The sequence below is a fragment of the Taeniopygia guttata genome, chromosome 2 (genome assembly GCF_048771995.1).
Source record: "Taeniopygia guttata chromosome 2, bTaeGut7.mat, whole genome shotgun sequence".
In the NCBI taxonomy this organism is placed as follows: Eukaryota; Metazoa; Chordata; class Aves; order Passeriformes; family Estrildidae; genus Taeniopygia; species Taeniopygia guttata.
Window position 1 is genome coordinate 100,285,001 of NC_133026.1, and position 17,084 is coordinate 100,302,084.

General features: G+C 38.6%; 1 protein-coding gene across 1 annotated transcript in view; it reads left to right on the forward strand.

Annotated features, from left to right (window-relative positions):
* The window catches only part of PIEZO2 (piezo type mechanosensitive ion channel component 2), a 287,036-nt gene that overhangs the window by 142,450 nt on the left and 127,502 nt on the right, over positions 1-17,084 (forward strand). Inside the window, exon 5 of the mRNA XM_032746936.3 lies at positions 13,345-13,507. Coding sequence (XP_032602827.2) covers positions 13,345-13,507 — 163 coding nt within the window. The remainder of the gene's footprint in view (positions 1-13,344; positions 13,508-17,084) is intronic.

The following is a 17,084-nucleotide window of genomic DNA, read 5'->3' on the forward strand; positions in this document are numbered from 1 at the left end:
GAACACACAGTCCTTAATTATATAAACAACTCAGTAGATTTCAAAGATATGTCTTACAAGAGTAAACGTTACGGAACCAAGGCAAAAATTCATTGTTAGTGGTATAAATAAATAAACTATTTGTTAGGGAATATAGTAAATTGTGTAGGATTTAGAGAATTCTAAACTCTCTAACTTAGAGAGAATTCAAGTATTAAAAATCCAAGGTGCGCATTACACCAGAGGAAAATTATATTTTATACAAGTAAAGCACAATTTTGTGCTGACTGGATTTTAATACTCTGCCCATCCAGGCTGAAGTTCAAGAAGCCACTGACTTGTGGGAAGCAGGACAGTCCTGCTTCCTCTTCAGCCTCCTGTGCACCCACAGAGAGAGCTGGTGTACAAACATACTGGAGGCAAATGAATCCCTTAATTGTGACGTGCCTGTGATAAATCTAGAATTCAGCTGTGTATAGATGAGAAGAAGAGAAGCACAGTAGTGTTACTAATTACAAGATGCTTTCTGAATAAGAAGGTTACTCACATTTTTTCCTTTTCTCCTTTTCTTTTTCTTTTTTTTTTTTTAATGACCTTGGAGAAGTCCATCAAACAAACCTGAAACGTGAAACTAATTTATTTATCAGCATACACCATAGTGTTTCTCTAACAGTAGAGCAAAGGTGTGTTTAGAAGCCAAGCCAAATACTTTTATAAAACCAATTTCCAATGCTTCCAACACTGTGGGTAGTTTTGGGAAAAGAAATAATTTGATAGGCCAGGACAAAAGAGGAATTAATATGGGCTTGTCCCATCCTTCCAATCTTAAAATTGTTCCCTGCTAGAACAGTTTAGACCAAAACAAAAATTAAAATTTTACACTGTCTGTAAAAAGCTGGTTGGTACTAGATACACTCTACTGAAGATACCAATGATATGTACATTTCAGTATATAATGATGTAATACTAAATATGTACATATTTAATTTAAATATGTACATATTTAATAAGGAATAAAAAATATGTTTTATTTTGCCTTGCTACATTGCTTTCTTCTGCAGATATAAAGACACATTCCAAGAATAATTTTTATGGCTTTTCTGCTGTTTTCTAACTTGAAGTAAAAAACAAGTAAAACTTGGATAACAAAAATAATCATTAATAGGTTCAAAGTGGAAAGATTTTAAATTATTGTTATTTTTCTCCTGACTTCTAATCTTTAGGAGTAAGTTGTTCTCATTTCACAGCTTTTCTTCATAACTGTAAATGGATGTGTGTATTTCCTTGTAAGGAAATGCTGATGATTGCCACAGTCACATGGCTACAGAAGGTGAACATTTAGGAAATTTTGCATCCCCAGTAAAGCCATTGAAACTATCAAAGTGATACCTGAGATTTGCAGGACTCTTCTGCAACACTCATAGTGTAACTCCATCTCAGTCTAGAAGGTGAATGGCTTTAAGCTACCTTGTCTCCAGCATGCCAGCCTGATTTCTGCACTGTGAGAGTGGATCAAGAGACTGTCAGAGACCTGAGCCTGTACAATGCAGACAGCCAAGCTGCAGCAGTGCAGATTTTATACTTGTTCCACATTGCTCTGCAAACAGCAGCATATGTGTCGTCTACTACATCTGGCATATTGCCTTCCCTCCCCTCCCACTGTCACTGCAGTGCCATAACATTTCTTTCTTTTTGATTCAGCAAGTAAAAAACTACTTTGGTTAGTTTTTATTTATTTACAGTCTTCCTGTGGCTTTAGTGTATGTGTGTGTTAGCCGTCCGACTGCATCCTGCTGCTATGTGATGACATTGGCAAGTGATTGCACAACCAAAAGATTAATTGCTGCAGCAGATGCAGTTGTGAGTGAACAATCAAATCAGCTGTAACTATTAAATTAAAAACTTGTCAGTGAAGAGGATAAAGCACGCAAATGCAAAAAACAAGGATAAAAAGTCAATACAAAGATATAATGATAAAGCCTGATGTAATTGAAAGGTGAAAGAATACATTTCTGTGTTCTGTCACAGTGGTTTTGCACATTCATTTCATAATTTGCTTTTGGCTAACAAAGTGGGTTTTTTAAAGTAAAAATCTGAGTTTTTAAGGAATAATACCTATTAGCTGTGCATTAAATGACTCATCTTGATACACTAGTTACAACAGCCTCACTGTGCACCAATCCTAAAATGTATTTAAAGAGTGGCCAAATCCTCCTCTTTTTGAAAGCTCTGGAGATGTTCAGAGTGACTAGAAAACTTAGAGAAATAGAATCAGGTATATGAATGGCTTTTCTACATGTTGAAAGAAAGTAGCTGAGTGAACAGAAAATTCTAGCAAACTTTGTATTTCACAAGAAGATTAGTGTTAGATGTTCTGGGCAAATGGTGAGCTAATGTGAAATAGTAGTGTAAAGTGGTGATTTTTTTTTTTAGTCAGAAAAAAATAGAGGAAATTAGTGAGGTTTCTTTCTTTCTTTCAGAAAATAACATTTGTGTTGAAAAATCAATCTAGCCCTGGAAGACAGCTCCACAGGATAGGATTTTTTCTTTACATGAGTAAATGTTCTGTACTGATTCTTCCAAGCAGCTGGTAAATATTCATTTCCATATGAATATGATGAGAAAAATGGAATGGAGGTGAACACCCCAAGTTCACTGGGGACTTTTGTGGTCTCTGCACACTGTCAGAATGCAAAGGAATATATGTTGTTATTGTGGAACCTAGATAGATTACGGGAACTTACTGAGAAGCCAAGTTTTCCCTTCATGGGTTACCATTCAGAGGAGAAAGAGACATGTGGGAGGAAAGGACTGCAGGGCTCGATGCTCACATCTGCTCCAGTTCAGTGCTGCTAGAAATTGGATCAGTCAGCCCCCATATTTCATTTCCTTCTGTAATCTTGACCAATAACTTATAATTGGTATCAGCTGATCATCTGGCTCTCTCTTTCCATAACAAAATGAGTGAGCAAAGAACTTTATCCTTTTCTTTACTGTCTGAGAGATGATAAAACTTTGAAACACAAAAATCTCTATTAATTTGTAATGAGGTCCCTGAAGAATTCTCTTAATCGTATTTTCTTATTTCTGTTATGCCTTGGGTTTTTTTGGAAACTCCTGTCAGAATCCATGTGAGTGAAGATACATGTCAATCACAGTATCATTATGACTTTTTTACGCATTGTATCAGCTTTGTTCAAGGCTGAATTCCAGGTGAAGGTGCTTGGAGAGGACCTCTGGAGAGCAATTGCTGCATTAGGAATAATACAAGTGCTGCTACATTCCCTTGCAAAATCATGCACATTGACCAGGCCTTCAGCTGCAGATGCTCACTCAGTCCTGTCTCTGCTCTAAGAATTCTTCTGGTAATCTTGGTCATCTGCAGAAGTATGGTTTCAACAGAACGAGTCAGGGAGCCTTTTTATGCCATTCCCATTCCCCTGTCATTGGGAATGGTATAGGCTCTAATTTAGCTTCAGTTCTGTGCATATTTTCAGAATATTGATGGCCCTTTCAGTTTCTTTGAGCAGAAAGAGGGTGATTCTTCTTGTTACTGTGATTGGCCAGACATCTGAAACCAAATAAGTAAATGGATAATTTTAAGGTAGAGCTCACTGTAGTCTATGGCAGAAAGATGACAATAATTAAAATTAGTGGTTTCAGAAAACAAGTAAGAGGCTGTGGTGCACTCAAATGTTTCCCCCTGTATGCAGTGTCAGTGAAAACTTACCTTGAGCACTATGTGCAATTGTGTGCCCCACAATTTAAGAAGGATGCTAAAGTAATTTTCTGGAAGAGGGCAAAAACGCTGGTGGAAGGGCTGGAAGGCACATCCTGTGAGGAGTGTCTGAGGACTTTGGCCTTGTCAGCCAGTCAGAGGCATCAGGACAATTCATTTAATAAGATGCTTTAATGTTCGGTCAGCCCTTAAATGGTCAGGAAGCTGGATGAGAAGATCACTGTAGGACCCCTCCAACAGAGCTGTTCTGTTCTATTATTTTCTGTTTTACTTGGAGACTTAGATTTTCAAGAGAGAGAACTGTGGAAGGAGGTCAATCAATCTAGCAAATGTTAGCAGTGCACAGTATGCCTGTTTTCATTCTGATACCTCACTGCCAGCCTCTGCCACAGGAGTGTTATATTGCAGCACATTTATGGCAGGAGAATTCCCAGATCACATGATGGCAGCTTGCAATCTTTTTTATGTGACACTAGTGGTTAAACAAACAAAAGGGCTTAATAAGGTGCCCAGGTGAGCCTTAGATAAAACTCGGGAGACAAATAAGAGATCATGAGTCCCAGGGATGTAAATCGAATAGGTAAATTTACTTTCTGCTAACAACAGCAGCATATGTGCAGTCAGCAACCCAATGAGATTAAAGGGAAATGAAGCCTGAAGTAGAACAAGATTATTTTTAATAACTTAACAAGAAAATGATTAATTTTGAACCACATTGAAAGCAAAAGCTGAAAAATGTGTTATTATTACTCTGCCATTTCTTACAGCATGCTACAGTAGTCTAGATACTTTGCAAAAAGAAGAGTAACCTCATGTCACTACAGACTGAGATGCTGACAAGTAAAGAAGTATCATGGAATAGAAGGAAGGAAATTATGACAGAACAGTCTTTGCCCAAGGTTTCATCATTACTGTTAATTTTGATACCTCAGATATGTCCTCACTGCTAACTTCAACTGAAGAGAAAATTTCTCTGTGCTCAGACAATTTCCATGTAGAAATTGTTCATAGAAATTTCTAACTTCCACGTAGAAATTGTGCCTCTGAAACCTGTCATTGTGTCATGTTGATCTGATGGTCTGGGCTGCCTCAGCACCAGCATAAGGCCCTCTTACACGTTGTCTTCATTCATGATGAATCTTATTTATCCAACTGTTTGTGTTCAGTTTTCAGGTTGCTCATTTCCTATCACCCCTTGTGCTTATTTTCTTTTCAGCTAAATTAATTTCAGCTAACTTTTCTCATGCCATTTAACCTAGGGATTCAAAGAAAAGGAACATCTGATAGAAGATATTTTATGGCCTGTGCTGTCTGAGCACTTGAGTTGTGAGACTGTTGTCAGTGTTTTTCTTGGCACAGCCCAGCCTCCTGCAGTACAGTGGTAGCTGGGAGCAGTACAGTGGTAAACCCACCAGCGGCACAATGTGAGCCAGTCTTTGTTTTAATCTGGAGAGCAATCAGCATTGCAATCAGTATCCAAAAACCCCTCTAGGATGCATGCTTAACAGTTTGGCTTTGTGTTTTATTTTGTTTTTGTTGGGTTTTGTTCATGAGTAAATCATGTGAGCTCTCTAAATAGCGACTGGCACATGAAACAGAAGGGAGCCTGTGGCTGGGTCTGACCAGCCTGCTGCAGTGTGCTCAGACCTGGCACCTGGGCAGACTGCAGCCCTTCATTTCCTCTCCTTTTTGCCCAGTTTGGATCTGAGCAATCCTGGTTTATCCAATGCTAAGACAAGGTAAGAACCTCCCACACTGGCAAACACTACAGTTGCCTCCTGCACCTCAGAAACGTCCTTGGTGGCCACACATCCAGCCACTGAGCAGATGGCATCAAGCAGTGCAGGGGACTAGTCCTGTCCCAGCCCACATGGATATGGGATGTTTGCCACTCAGAGGTTGTGTTACAGGCTCCAATTACAGAAAAAATAGAAGCAACATCTAATGGCATTGGGAGATTTAGTTTGCCACTGATTTCTACTCCACTTTTTTTTTGATTGACACTGTAGAAGTGAACAAAGTGCACCAGTGGGATGAATCAGTATGTTTCATTTGGCCAGTTTTAATGGAAGTCAGCAGAGGACTGAGGAGAGATATTGTACACATGCCTCTGATGGCTGGAGCCTGCTTCCAGCAATGTCTATGTGCTCTTGCCTCTAAACCACTGGGATTTTCAGGCAGGTGGTGATGAGAAAGGTTAGATGTTGCTTTCTGTCCTGTCATGCTTGATGCTGTGAAGAGAAAGATGGACATGTCCAGAGCAGGCAGGGCAGACTGGGAGCTGTTTCATGTGGAAGATTTGAGGGTGAATGTTCCCATTCCAGCAAACAGTCACTTGGATGGTTTTAAACTAGGAATGGGTCTTGTGGGACAGAAGGGTCTCCTATGCAAACACTAAAGTGCAGTGGGTACTGCAGGTTGAATCACTGGTAGTTGTGTGCTTTTTCTCTGTATTAGAGATAATTTGGCTTTGTAAAATGACAGTAATTTGCAAAGTTGGTTGCTGTAATTGAGGGAAATGTTATTCCCTCCTCATCTGCAGCTGACTGGAAAATCTAGATGTGTCTTTTACTTTCTGTGAATATGTTATATGCTGGCAACAGAATGAAATGAAAAGTGGTTTGAAGTGATGATCTGTTCATGCTCCAACTAGAGTATGAAAACTGCGGAGCGAGGGAGAAAATATGTTTTGAAATAATCACAGAATGTCAGCCTGCTTCAGATTGTCAGCACTTTCTTTTAGTCAGGACTATTGTGGAACATATGGATATCTGTATGCCTTTATGTAAGCACTTCGCTGCCAGTTACCAAATATTTATGAGCATTATGGACAAATTTAACTGGGAATGTTTTGCAGAGATCAATGCACACTGAATTAGTGCTTAAGCTAAATCCTTATACAATGAGTGCATAAGTAAGAAAGTTCTGTGAGAAGTGTTCAAAGTGGAAACAGAGAGTTTCTTTGAAGAGTTAAGACCAAAATTCACATATAGCTGAGATGTCCTCAGGTCTCTTTTGCTCACTTTGTCTCTGCCACCTTCTACGATCACATGCCCATTTTGACCTGAAATAATTTGTGTAGCAGATGGACTTGTCATTTCCACCGCTGTGCTGTGGGGCTGGCACGCACAGCACCAGGGGTGTGGAGGGGATTGCGTTCCCTTCCTCTTGGCTGTGCAGCATGAGTCCTGCTCCACATTTGGAGCTGTGGGACATGGGCAAAGCGAGCTGAATGTTGTGCTGTCACGAGTCTGGCAGTAGTGCAGCTTAGTGCTTTGCGTGATAGCTGAAAATCCCTGCTGAAGTTTAAATCTTCTGTGTGCTGCCCTGGGCAAGCTGGAGTTTGCCCATTATTAGAAGATCAATGAACAAAGAGAAACAATAGGTGCTTTAGAAACAGAAAAATTGCCTCAAACCAATGTTTTACTTATTGCACATATCCATAATTTCTTAATGTTGAATGTTTTATGCAAGCAACGAGGCACCAAAATCTTGGCAATGTCCATTTAGTTTCAAATAGCTGCTCGCTCTCTCTGCACACCGGTGTTTGGAAAGCAAATGTTTGGTTAATACGTGGTTAAGCACTTTTGCAATACAGAATGTGTTCTTCATTGCAAGCTATCTTTCCTGAAAAAGCAAAGTGTACTTTTGGGTTTTGAATCCGTGCAGACATATTTTGTAAGCAGTGATTTAGATTTTGCAAATACTTCAGGACCCCTTTGAACTTGTATGCTGGGTAGGTCAATGCATGCTAAATATTTTTATAAGTAGTTTTCTATGCATTTTTGCTTCCTTCTTCCTCCCACACATTTACTTTGCACGACCAATATTCTCTGAAAATGCAGCTTCAGGTATTTTGGGTAAAACACATGCCATGCTCTGCATGAACTGAAAGGACCATCATATTAAGGTAGTGCAGGAGAGAGAGTGAGCATACACAGCACTGTGGATGTTAATATTTCAAAGTTTGTAATTTGTTTTTGTGATATAATTTATTTTCAATTTGATGAGCAAGGAGAGGACTAAAGGCAGACCCACCAGTGCTCAGCAGTTTGTAAATTTTATCCACAGCACAGGTTTGTCCTGAATGTGGCGACAAGGTTGCCATGTGAACCGGCATTATAGAAAACTTGTCTTTTGAGCCAGCAGGGACAAGTATGGTACCATGAGCATAAACCATGAGCATCCTATATTCACTGAAGTGCTGGCTGTGGCTCAGACAGGGTCTGCTATTATCAGACTCAGAGTAAAGTGGGAGTTTTGCAGGAGAGTTAGTATGGGATCAGACAATTCATCCTTATTTCAAACTGAGAGAGGATAAGAAGCCTCTTTAACTAGCTTCTGGCTGCAACCATTCCCAACACCCTCATCCAACAGGCATAACCCTAAGGCCATCTGGTTAGTAGCCTTTGGTACCCTTGAACTTTCCACTATTTTTGGATCAGAGAGGATACAAGTGATAAACAAATTAATCACTCACAGTACTGCGTAGCACCTGTGAAATGTTGCCAGTGTTTCCAGGGGTCCCTGCTTATGATTCTTGGGTCTGTTTTACCTCCAAACTAAATGATTAGAGTTGCAGATGAAACCCATGGGAATTCAGCTCTAAGCATCTACAGTGGTGCATTAATTACCCTGAAATATTAGATCCAATTAGAAGTATCAGATGTTTCACAGTCACCAAACAGATGAATGGAAATTATTAGCATCTATGCATCTCTTCCTTAGTTTATCACTTGCTAACTGTTAATACAGTGTTACTTTTTTGTTTTATTAAATTAATTAGAAAGTAAATAGATGCTACAGAAAACCCCTGAGGGGACAAGAGGAAATATATGTGCATGTATGGAAAGATGTAGGATGCATGAATAAGACTTTTGATAACTTTTTAAAACTGCAATACAAAATAATCTTTACAATACTCTGTTTACTCAGTATCCAATATAAAATCAAGATTTTTACAGTTCCTTAATCTGGAAGCATTATCTTATTTATTGTCTAACATTGCTGATGCTGAATTAATTTTAGTTATTTTTAAGAAAGACTGGTTGTTCTTTCTCGTTTTTGTTTATTTGTAGCAAAATAGTAAATATTTAAAGTTGGAGAATGTTGGTATTCATTTTATATATTGGACTATTCATTTTATATGGACTATTTTATACATTATGCATGGTGTCTCACATATGTGTTACTATGTATTTTACTTTTTTTAAAATTGAAAACTTGCTGTTGTAATTCTAATAGTTCTGCTGCCTTTCTGGTTTTATTCTGTAAATCTGAAATAAAGAGGAAGTTAGAGTGTCTGCCATTCTAAAGAAATTAAATCAGGCCAGGTTTGGCAGTATTAACTCTTCACTGTTCACTAAAGCTTGGTACATTCAGTAGGAGATGAATTATTTTAATTTGTGAGTAACAGCTATTCTAGAAAGGCAAAAAGTGAAAATTTTATTTTATGAAAACAGAAATGCTGATTTCTACAGCTCCAAACAAGAATGTAATGTTTCATTATGATGGCATTTGTTTGACTACCCGTAAGTGTACATGAAGTAAGACAATGGTTTTAACATGTGTGTCCACAGCTACCTCTATTCTCAATACTGATAAAGTAGGAAATTTTGTTCGGTTTCTTGAGCAGCAGAGAAATACAGGAATAGACCAGGGTCACACTGTCCTATGAAAATTCTGTATATGCACAGAAAATACCGATGATCCCCTTGTAAAGTACCAAATTTAAAGTATACAGCTGAAATCAGCCGAGGAACACATTGTCTGATGAGGAAACTGCCATATTAGGAGTCTGTTGATATGATAAAACAGTTTCACATATTGACAAAAAAGTCAATGAAATTCCTTTTGTCCTACAAAAATTATTTTTGTCACAGAGGAGCTCTTGCAACCCTAACTGTAGCAGTCCCTTCTCTAAAAAATTGTATGCAATTTGATTTCTTTGGTCAAGGGAAAGTAATAAACTATTTCAAACTCCTAATCCACTGTGTGTGTGTCTCTGTGTGTCTGTGTGTCCGTGCTGTTTTCTTCTGCATCCTGTAAGAAAGAAAGTAGGAAAAACTAAAGCTGCCATTTATTGTAATTACACTGCAGAATATGTTTCTGGCTGAGCTATAAGCTTCAGTTACTGGTGTCTATTACAACTAAAGCTGCCCTGTAGGTAAATTATTTCGTTTAAGTGAATAAATTATGCTTTACCAGCTGTAGATCAAAGACTATGACCAATTCATTGAACACCATGAGATTCTTGCAGGGATTAAAAAAAAAAGCTGTTGTTGTAGGAGATCTGAATAGGCTTCCTGTTCTTCAGTTTAACTTCATCGTTTGAAAGCCTCTTTTGGGGGAAAGAGCACAATGTATAGACTGTTATCAAATGCAAAATATGACCATGTGTGAATGCGCAAATAAAGTGAGAAATGTTTGTGGAATGATGGCAGTATTTGCCATTCTTTTTTGTATTGCCAGAGATAACAAGTGGGAATAACTGATTTTTGTTTTAGCTTTTGCTGTGAAAAAGTGGGGAGCAAATTACTTGGGGTTGAATGAAGTAGTTTATTATTCTGCTTTATAGGAGAATATACATTTCTCTGCTTTCAAGTGATCTTTTGTTTCCTTTTTAATTATCACACCAAGGTCAATTTGTTTTCCTTTTCATGGGGAAGTGGGGACAGCATAAATTTGCAGCTGGTTTTGGTGAATAAACTATTCATGTGCAGAATTTTTTCCTGCTCTGTGGTTAGGTATCACTGTTTAGGCTCTACATTGCTAGCCTGAGCTGGACGTTACATCTCTCACAACAACACAATAAATTATTTTTCTGAAAGATCAGAAGCGCTTGGTTTGGAAAGAAACGTGAGCTATACCAGGGGCAGGGCTCCCACAGGGGTCTCCCCTCGGTCTGGGGAGTGGGATATGCAAAGGAATACCCAGCGTGGCTCCACGGGAGTACAATGTGAGGAAGGAGAACCTGGTGCAACAAAGAAGTGCTGGTTCTTGAAGGCCGCCACTTTTTAATTTGTACACATGTGAGCAGTTGAATCTGAAGGACTTCTGAAGTGATGCAAAATTAATTTTTGATTTTCAATTAATTAAGACTCCAGATCCATGTAAAGAAAAAAATCACTTACAGAAGTGTTACATAGAAATAACCTTACCCAGTTTTCAACACGAGCCTAGCAAATTTTCACTGTTCTTACACTAATTCTTTCAAGATTGAGTGAGCATTTCAATTCTTTTGAGAAAATACTCAAACTGAAAGCTATGAAACTTTCAGAATCAAGAATTCAGATTTATTTTTTTTTTGCCAGATATTTAGTAAAACTACTTTAAGAGGTCTGTTTCAGCACAATTGATGCCTTAAGTTTTAGCTTTCATATTTTTTAGATTTTGTACTGCCTTAGTGTGTGACTCTGAACTTCATATAAAGTGTTAACAAGCTCTCTTCACAGGGTAGTTAGACAAAACAATCCTTTTCCAGCCTGAGATCCAAGGACACCACTGCATCTTTAGGCTCAAGAAGTTTAAACAACAGCAAATTGAAGAAAACAGTCTAAGAGGATGGGACCTCGTAACCTGGAGCTGTAATTGGACAATTGACCCCAATATGTAAATGGCCCAAAACTTATAAAAGTGTGAAAACTTGTGACTGGTTGTCCACCTTGCATCTGTCTTGGCTCTATCTCAGTTCCATTTTGGCTCTTGTACTGTGCAAGGTGTATCCTTTGAAGATCTTTTAATAAATACCTACTTTATTCCTTTATCTCTGTCTAGCCTCTGTTCCAGGTCAGCCTCTTTAGGCATCACAATGATCAAGATTATTGAAAAAAGTTCATTAACATTATTATGAAACCTGTCTACACTGTATAGGGGGAAAAGAGTCATTAAACATGTACTTTTTGCCCCTTTCTGCCAAGGTGTAACCTGGGCTAATCTTCAGTGACATTAAGAGCCACCATACTGCAAAAAGAGTGGGGCTCGTGTCAAGCCTGGATTTTCTGTAATGTTAACCAGAGTGGCCATGCTCTCATAGGCCAGTTGACTCTACAGCATGCTATGCTGGTACCAGTGGCACAAGAAACAAGCAAGCAGTCCAGCAAGGACTTTGCCATCTAACTCTTTTGCAAGCTTTTCAATTACTTTTTTTTTTTCTCTTGTTTCAGGACAACTGAAAGCCATTAGTGAAATTTTTTCAAGCTTCTTAGCTGCCATACAGTGCATGACCATTCAGGGTTAAGCGGTTGAAACAAACATTAAAGCCAGCTTTCTGATCACTTACCTTCTTCCCACTTTGAGCATATGTTATTTTGCAAGATACACATCAGTGGAAAAGCTGGGTCAGCAGATCAGCAGTGATGGAAATGTTGGATTTGATTGTGGACATATGAGCAGACCCACACGGTTCTCAACAGTGGTTGTATTGTAATCACATTAGAGACTTTCTTGATACTTCAGGCCTGCATTTAATCACAGCAGTTGCAGGTAACTCCTTCACAAAGTTTCTTTTAGGCTTCAAAGCTGCGATGAAGAAAGGCCAGAGGTGACGTCTTTCTTTGCATCTATAAAACAACCTGTTAAGTTTTCTACCAGTTCAGGCCATGAAGACCTAGCACACTCACCTATGCCCAAGGAACTATACAGATGCCTCTACTGTCCTCAGAACAGATTACAGACATAAATTTCTATAAAAAAATAAAATTGGAACTGCATATTTAAAATGCCTTAACTTCGCACTTTCAATTAATTATCATTATATCCTCTCATTAATAGTTGAGAGTTTAATATGTGTATTCAGCAGCTTAATAAAAGGTTTGTTGTGTCACTAAACTTAAATCCAGGCTCTCCTTTTCTACAGTGAACCAAATTTAGACACCACATCCAAATCCAGAAAGTTGTATCTCCCAATATAACCATGTAAATCTGCACAATGAAACAGTGCAGTTTTTTTCCTACATAAAAAATCATCGTGCCTTACAGACCATTCAGATCAGAAGAAAGGCTTCCTTGGTGGGGATTGAACACATTAATTAGCATTTAAATATTTGTACTTAAGCACCCCAAAATGTATTCTGGTAGTCTGTTGAATAGAATGTATTAACAGTAAATATAATAAAACATGTTAAATATTAAAGACTTTCTGGTTAATCTTCTGTGTGCCAGGAGGAAGGATTAGGGTGAACTTAAGGGTGAACATCCTCATCCATGGTGGGCCTGGATGTTGTTGTCTTTGCAAGGTATGCTGTTAAAAGGATTGTGCTTCATACAGATGGATTTTCTAAGTACTCAACCGAAATCTTTCCTGTTAAATTTGGAGATTATTCCTGTATTGCTCTCAAAAAATTGATTCAGAACTGGGTTAATCAAAATGCTAAGCATCACTAAAATATGAGTGTGCAAGCTCCCAGCAAATAATCACTTATTCTGTATGTCTGGAGAGCAAAAATATCTGTCTGTCTAGAGTTCCTCAATCATCTTTATATTTCCCATATTGCAAAGATTTCTTATTACTGACGGTTTGGGGTTTTTTGCTTGCCTTGAGCTTACTTTCTGTTCCAGTTGAAAATGACATTAAAAGTAACAAATGTTTCTTTGTTTTTTGTTGTGTTTTTTTTCATCCCATACAGTGTGAAAGGAGCAGATGCTGGGAACGTGATCAGACTATTTGTACCAGATATTGGGATGTTCATTGCTAGTCTGACAATATGGCTCGTCTGCCGCAACGTGTTTCAGAAGCCAGTGAGCGAGGATGCAGCACAGTGCAACACACAGTTTGAAAATGAGGAGATGGTACCAAATACACATTTTTATCTGCATGGCTTTTAGTGATCTTTGACATTCCTGTGTTCTGAAATGGTTTCATGAGTGCTGGCTATGTTAAGTAGTAACCTTTCTTTCAGGAAATGAAATGATTTGTTTTAAAGTGGGAAAATACAGAGTTATTATGTTGAGAAAACAAAGCAGAATATGAAAAGTGGTAGATATGCCATAGGATTTTTCAAATAATGTTGAGTTAAGAAACAATCATGACAGTCCATCACAAGTAGTTCTTCACCAGAGCTTCTGGTTGAATCTGAAAAGGTTGTTCTGCTACATACAGTACTCAGTTTCTTGGATAGCGTTCCTATTTCCAAATTTCTTATCCAAGTATGACAGCAGCAGCTGAGTGATTATCAGAAATTGCTCTTAAAGAATGGAAGAAAGATTGTTTTTTAAGTTCATGGAAGGAGTTGTATAAAACTTTGATCACACTGAGTGAGATTGAGAATGATTTAGGGGAATTTCTTAGCTGGAAGTGTTGATGTGTTTCCTGTATCTTTTACTAGTGGGGAGAAGAGTAGCAGAGATACTGAATGCAGAAAAATCCACAGAAAGAGAAAAACAATTTTGTAATATAAAAAGGCACAGTGGGAATTTGGGCCAGGGTGCAGAGAAATTTGTACTGCTAATCTTAAAATTTTTTTATCAGACTGTCTAGATTTTCTGTCTTCTTTTACAGATGGGTGGAATGTTCTTTCTTTACTCTCAAAACACCGTTTTTAGGGGAGACAATTTCAACTTGCTCATTTCAAATAGAAATTTAACTTTGAAGTGAGTGAAATATTTAGGGGGATCAGTTGCCCATTTTGGTGCCACTATATAGAGTAAAAAGAGGCCTCTCTGCATGTTGCCAGGTTGTCTGGATTGTGGCAGTGCCAGAAGCTGGTCAAATTTCTAGCACATGAGTGATCAATATCAGGACTGTGCTTTATACTCAGTTGCAGTTGGAATTCTTATGGGCTCTCCTGGCAGCTGAGGATTGCCTGAAGGTTGCAGCTTTTTAACTGCACATTGGAGGATATGTAGGGTTTGGTTTGATGTGCATATGCAAAGCTTTGTGTCTCCTGGAACATGGTTTTATCAGCTTTAAATCTGCTTTATCGCTGAAGCTGTGCAAAATGGATTTTGCAGCAGGCTAGAACCTTGGGTTATACCCAGAAAAGGAAAGAAGCGTGGCTTATTAGCATGGTTTGTGTTCAGTTCTCCTCTTAAACGAGTTTTATTTCACCAAAGTGAGCTCCAACAGACTTCTTTGGTGCTCTTGATCTTCTGAAGAGAAAGTATTCACAAGCACAAAACAGGAGTAATCTGATGGTAGAAACTCAGAAGAAAGATGGGCATAGTTTGGTTCCTCTGAAACCAGATGATGATGTTTTTTCTTCGGTTCAGAGGTGAACCTGAGCCTGGGGTCTGGGTCAAAAGGAGCTTGGTGTCCTGGGGAGGATGGGTGCTGGCTTCCAGGCAGGGTTCAATAACCATGTCCCTCCAGTGCAAGGAAAAACCTGAGCTAGCAAACACTAATTGCATAGCACAGAGTGTAGCTTTATATCGGGCTGGTCCTAGACTACCTCAATGCCAAGGCAAGAGTATTCCATAAGGGAAGAAGGAGGGAGAGAAGAAAACTCTGACTGCAAAGAAATATGAATACTGTGCAAATAGAAATATGTGTAAATATATTTTTTTCCTTCACATCAAAAAACCCAGTGAATATTATTTATGTTCTGTAAACTGCATGTATTGCAGAATATTTAGTGAACATAGCAGCTGTGTTTGGATTTAGTGACACCCAAAACTCTATCAGAGGCATTTTATAAAAAAGGGATAATATTTTCTGTTATGTGAGGGGATCCCAAATACTTCAAGGAATTCTGCTCTTCACAGCCAAAACAATGAATCTGTATCAGAGTAATCTGCTAGCTTTATAAAGATTGTGTGAAATGGAGAATGGAAGATCAACATGTTTTTCCAAACTTCAGTTTTCTCTTTCTAGGTGTCTGCACATAACTTCCTGGAATAATTTCTGCTAGTTAGGAGGAGGAGGCAGAAGCAGCTGAATCTGCAAGGAATATGTATTTGGCAGGACTGACTGAAAGGAACCTAATGCATATGCAGATCAGGCTACTGAGTGTCTGAATTTGGGAGAATGTTGACATGGTCGAAAATGAGTCCAAACTCTGTAGGTTTCACATAATTTTCAAGTCTTTCTTGCTAGAGTACACTGGAAAAGGGACGACTTAGTAACTGACCAGTTCTTTGAATTCTGCATAAGCTGACTGATCCCTGTAGTTCTGTGTTGGTGCAGCTCGTTACTGATGCTGTAACTCCATTGAATTAGAAAACACAAACTGAGCTGCAGCAAAACTGTCCGACAAAAAGACACTTCAGAAAAAATGCTGAGATTGGTATTGTACCTCCAAGGGAAATAGTCCTGGGTTTGTTAACCCAGTCCTGTAGGTAATTCTGGAGGGGAAGAGTGGCTGCTGAGAGTTCCTGCCACCAGCCCTCAGAAATTTGTGGTAGGAGATTTTGTTAAGATTGCATCAGCTGATTTAAACAGCCTTAGCAGAGCCTTTAGACAGGTAACTTTTGAGGTTGATAGATGCCCAGTCACAGATGGTTCTGTAAATCAAGTACTTCCAAGCCAAATCAGTGTCTTGAAGATTTACCTTTTTGCATTAAATTATTTACAGTAAATGATTCCCAGACCTCTTTGCTTTGTAGGAGAGTAAAATACTTTCAAAGTAGGATTAATTAAAAAAATAAAGGTTAATCTATTTGATCTATTTGCTCCTTCCAGCATTTCTCTTAAATAATTGGTTTGATACTGCTATAATTAACCTTTTCAAAGGACTGTGTGAGCCCATCACATTTCTGTTGATATATGGGCATGTTGTAAAAATGCCTCCAGTTGAGCAGAAGTGTATGTGCTGTATTTTGGCATGGCAGTAGCCTCAAGAAACCAGCCACAATGGATCAGATTGCTTGTGGATTGAGATGCAATTCAAAACAAGAAGAAGTATCAGAATCCAAATTAAGAACAACAAGGATTTGTTGAAAAATGGATGTCTTTCTCCATTACACTGCATCTAACTTTAAGGGAAACAGATCTCCATCCGAAAAGTTTATTCTACAGAACAGAACTGGGGAGGAGGTTCTGAGGCAGTGAGACTCTCAATTATTTGTAAGTAATGCTATCCCAGGAATAAGCAAAGAGTGTGGTTTTAATTAACAGTGAGTCATGGAGTAGGAAGGTCTGCCAGATACCAGGCTGCAGTCTAACTCATTACCACCCCTAAATGGTTGCACATTTGGAGCAAACGTGTCTGCAGGCCCTTTTTATTAGAGCCCAGAAAATTTAAAGCAGGTGAATTCAGCTGGAGACAGGCCTGGGTTGCAAATGCCGAAAAGCACAATGCCAGTCACAAGGTGTGAAAGGTGGAAGAAAATAAGAAACAACAGTCAACTCCCAGCTGCAGCTGAAAGTACAACATTTTTGATTTGGAGCAGATGGTGGTCTATTTGCCAAAATGCAAATACAGTATATACA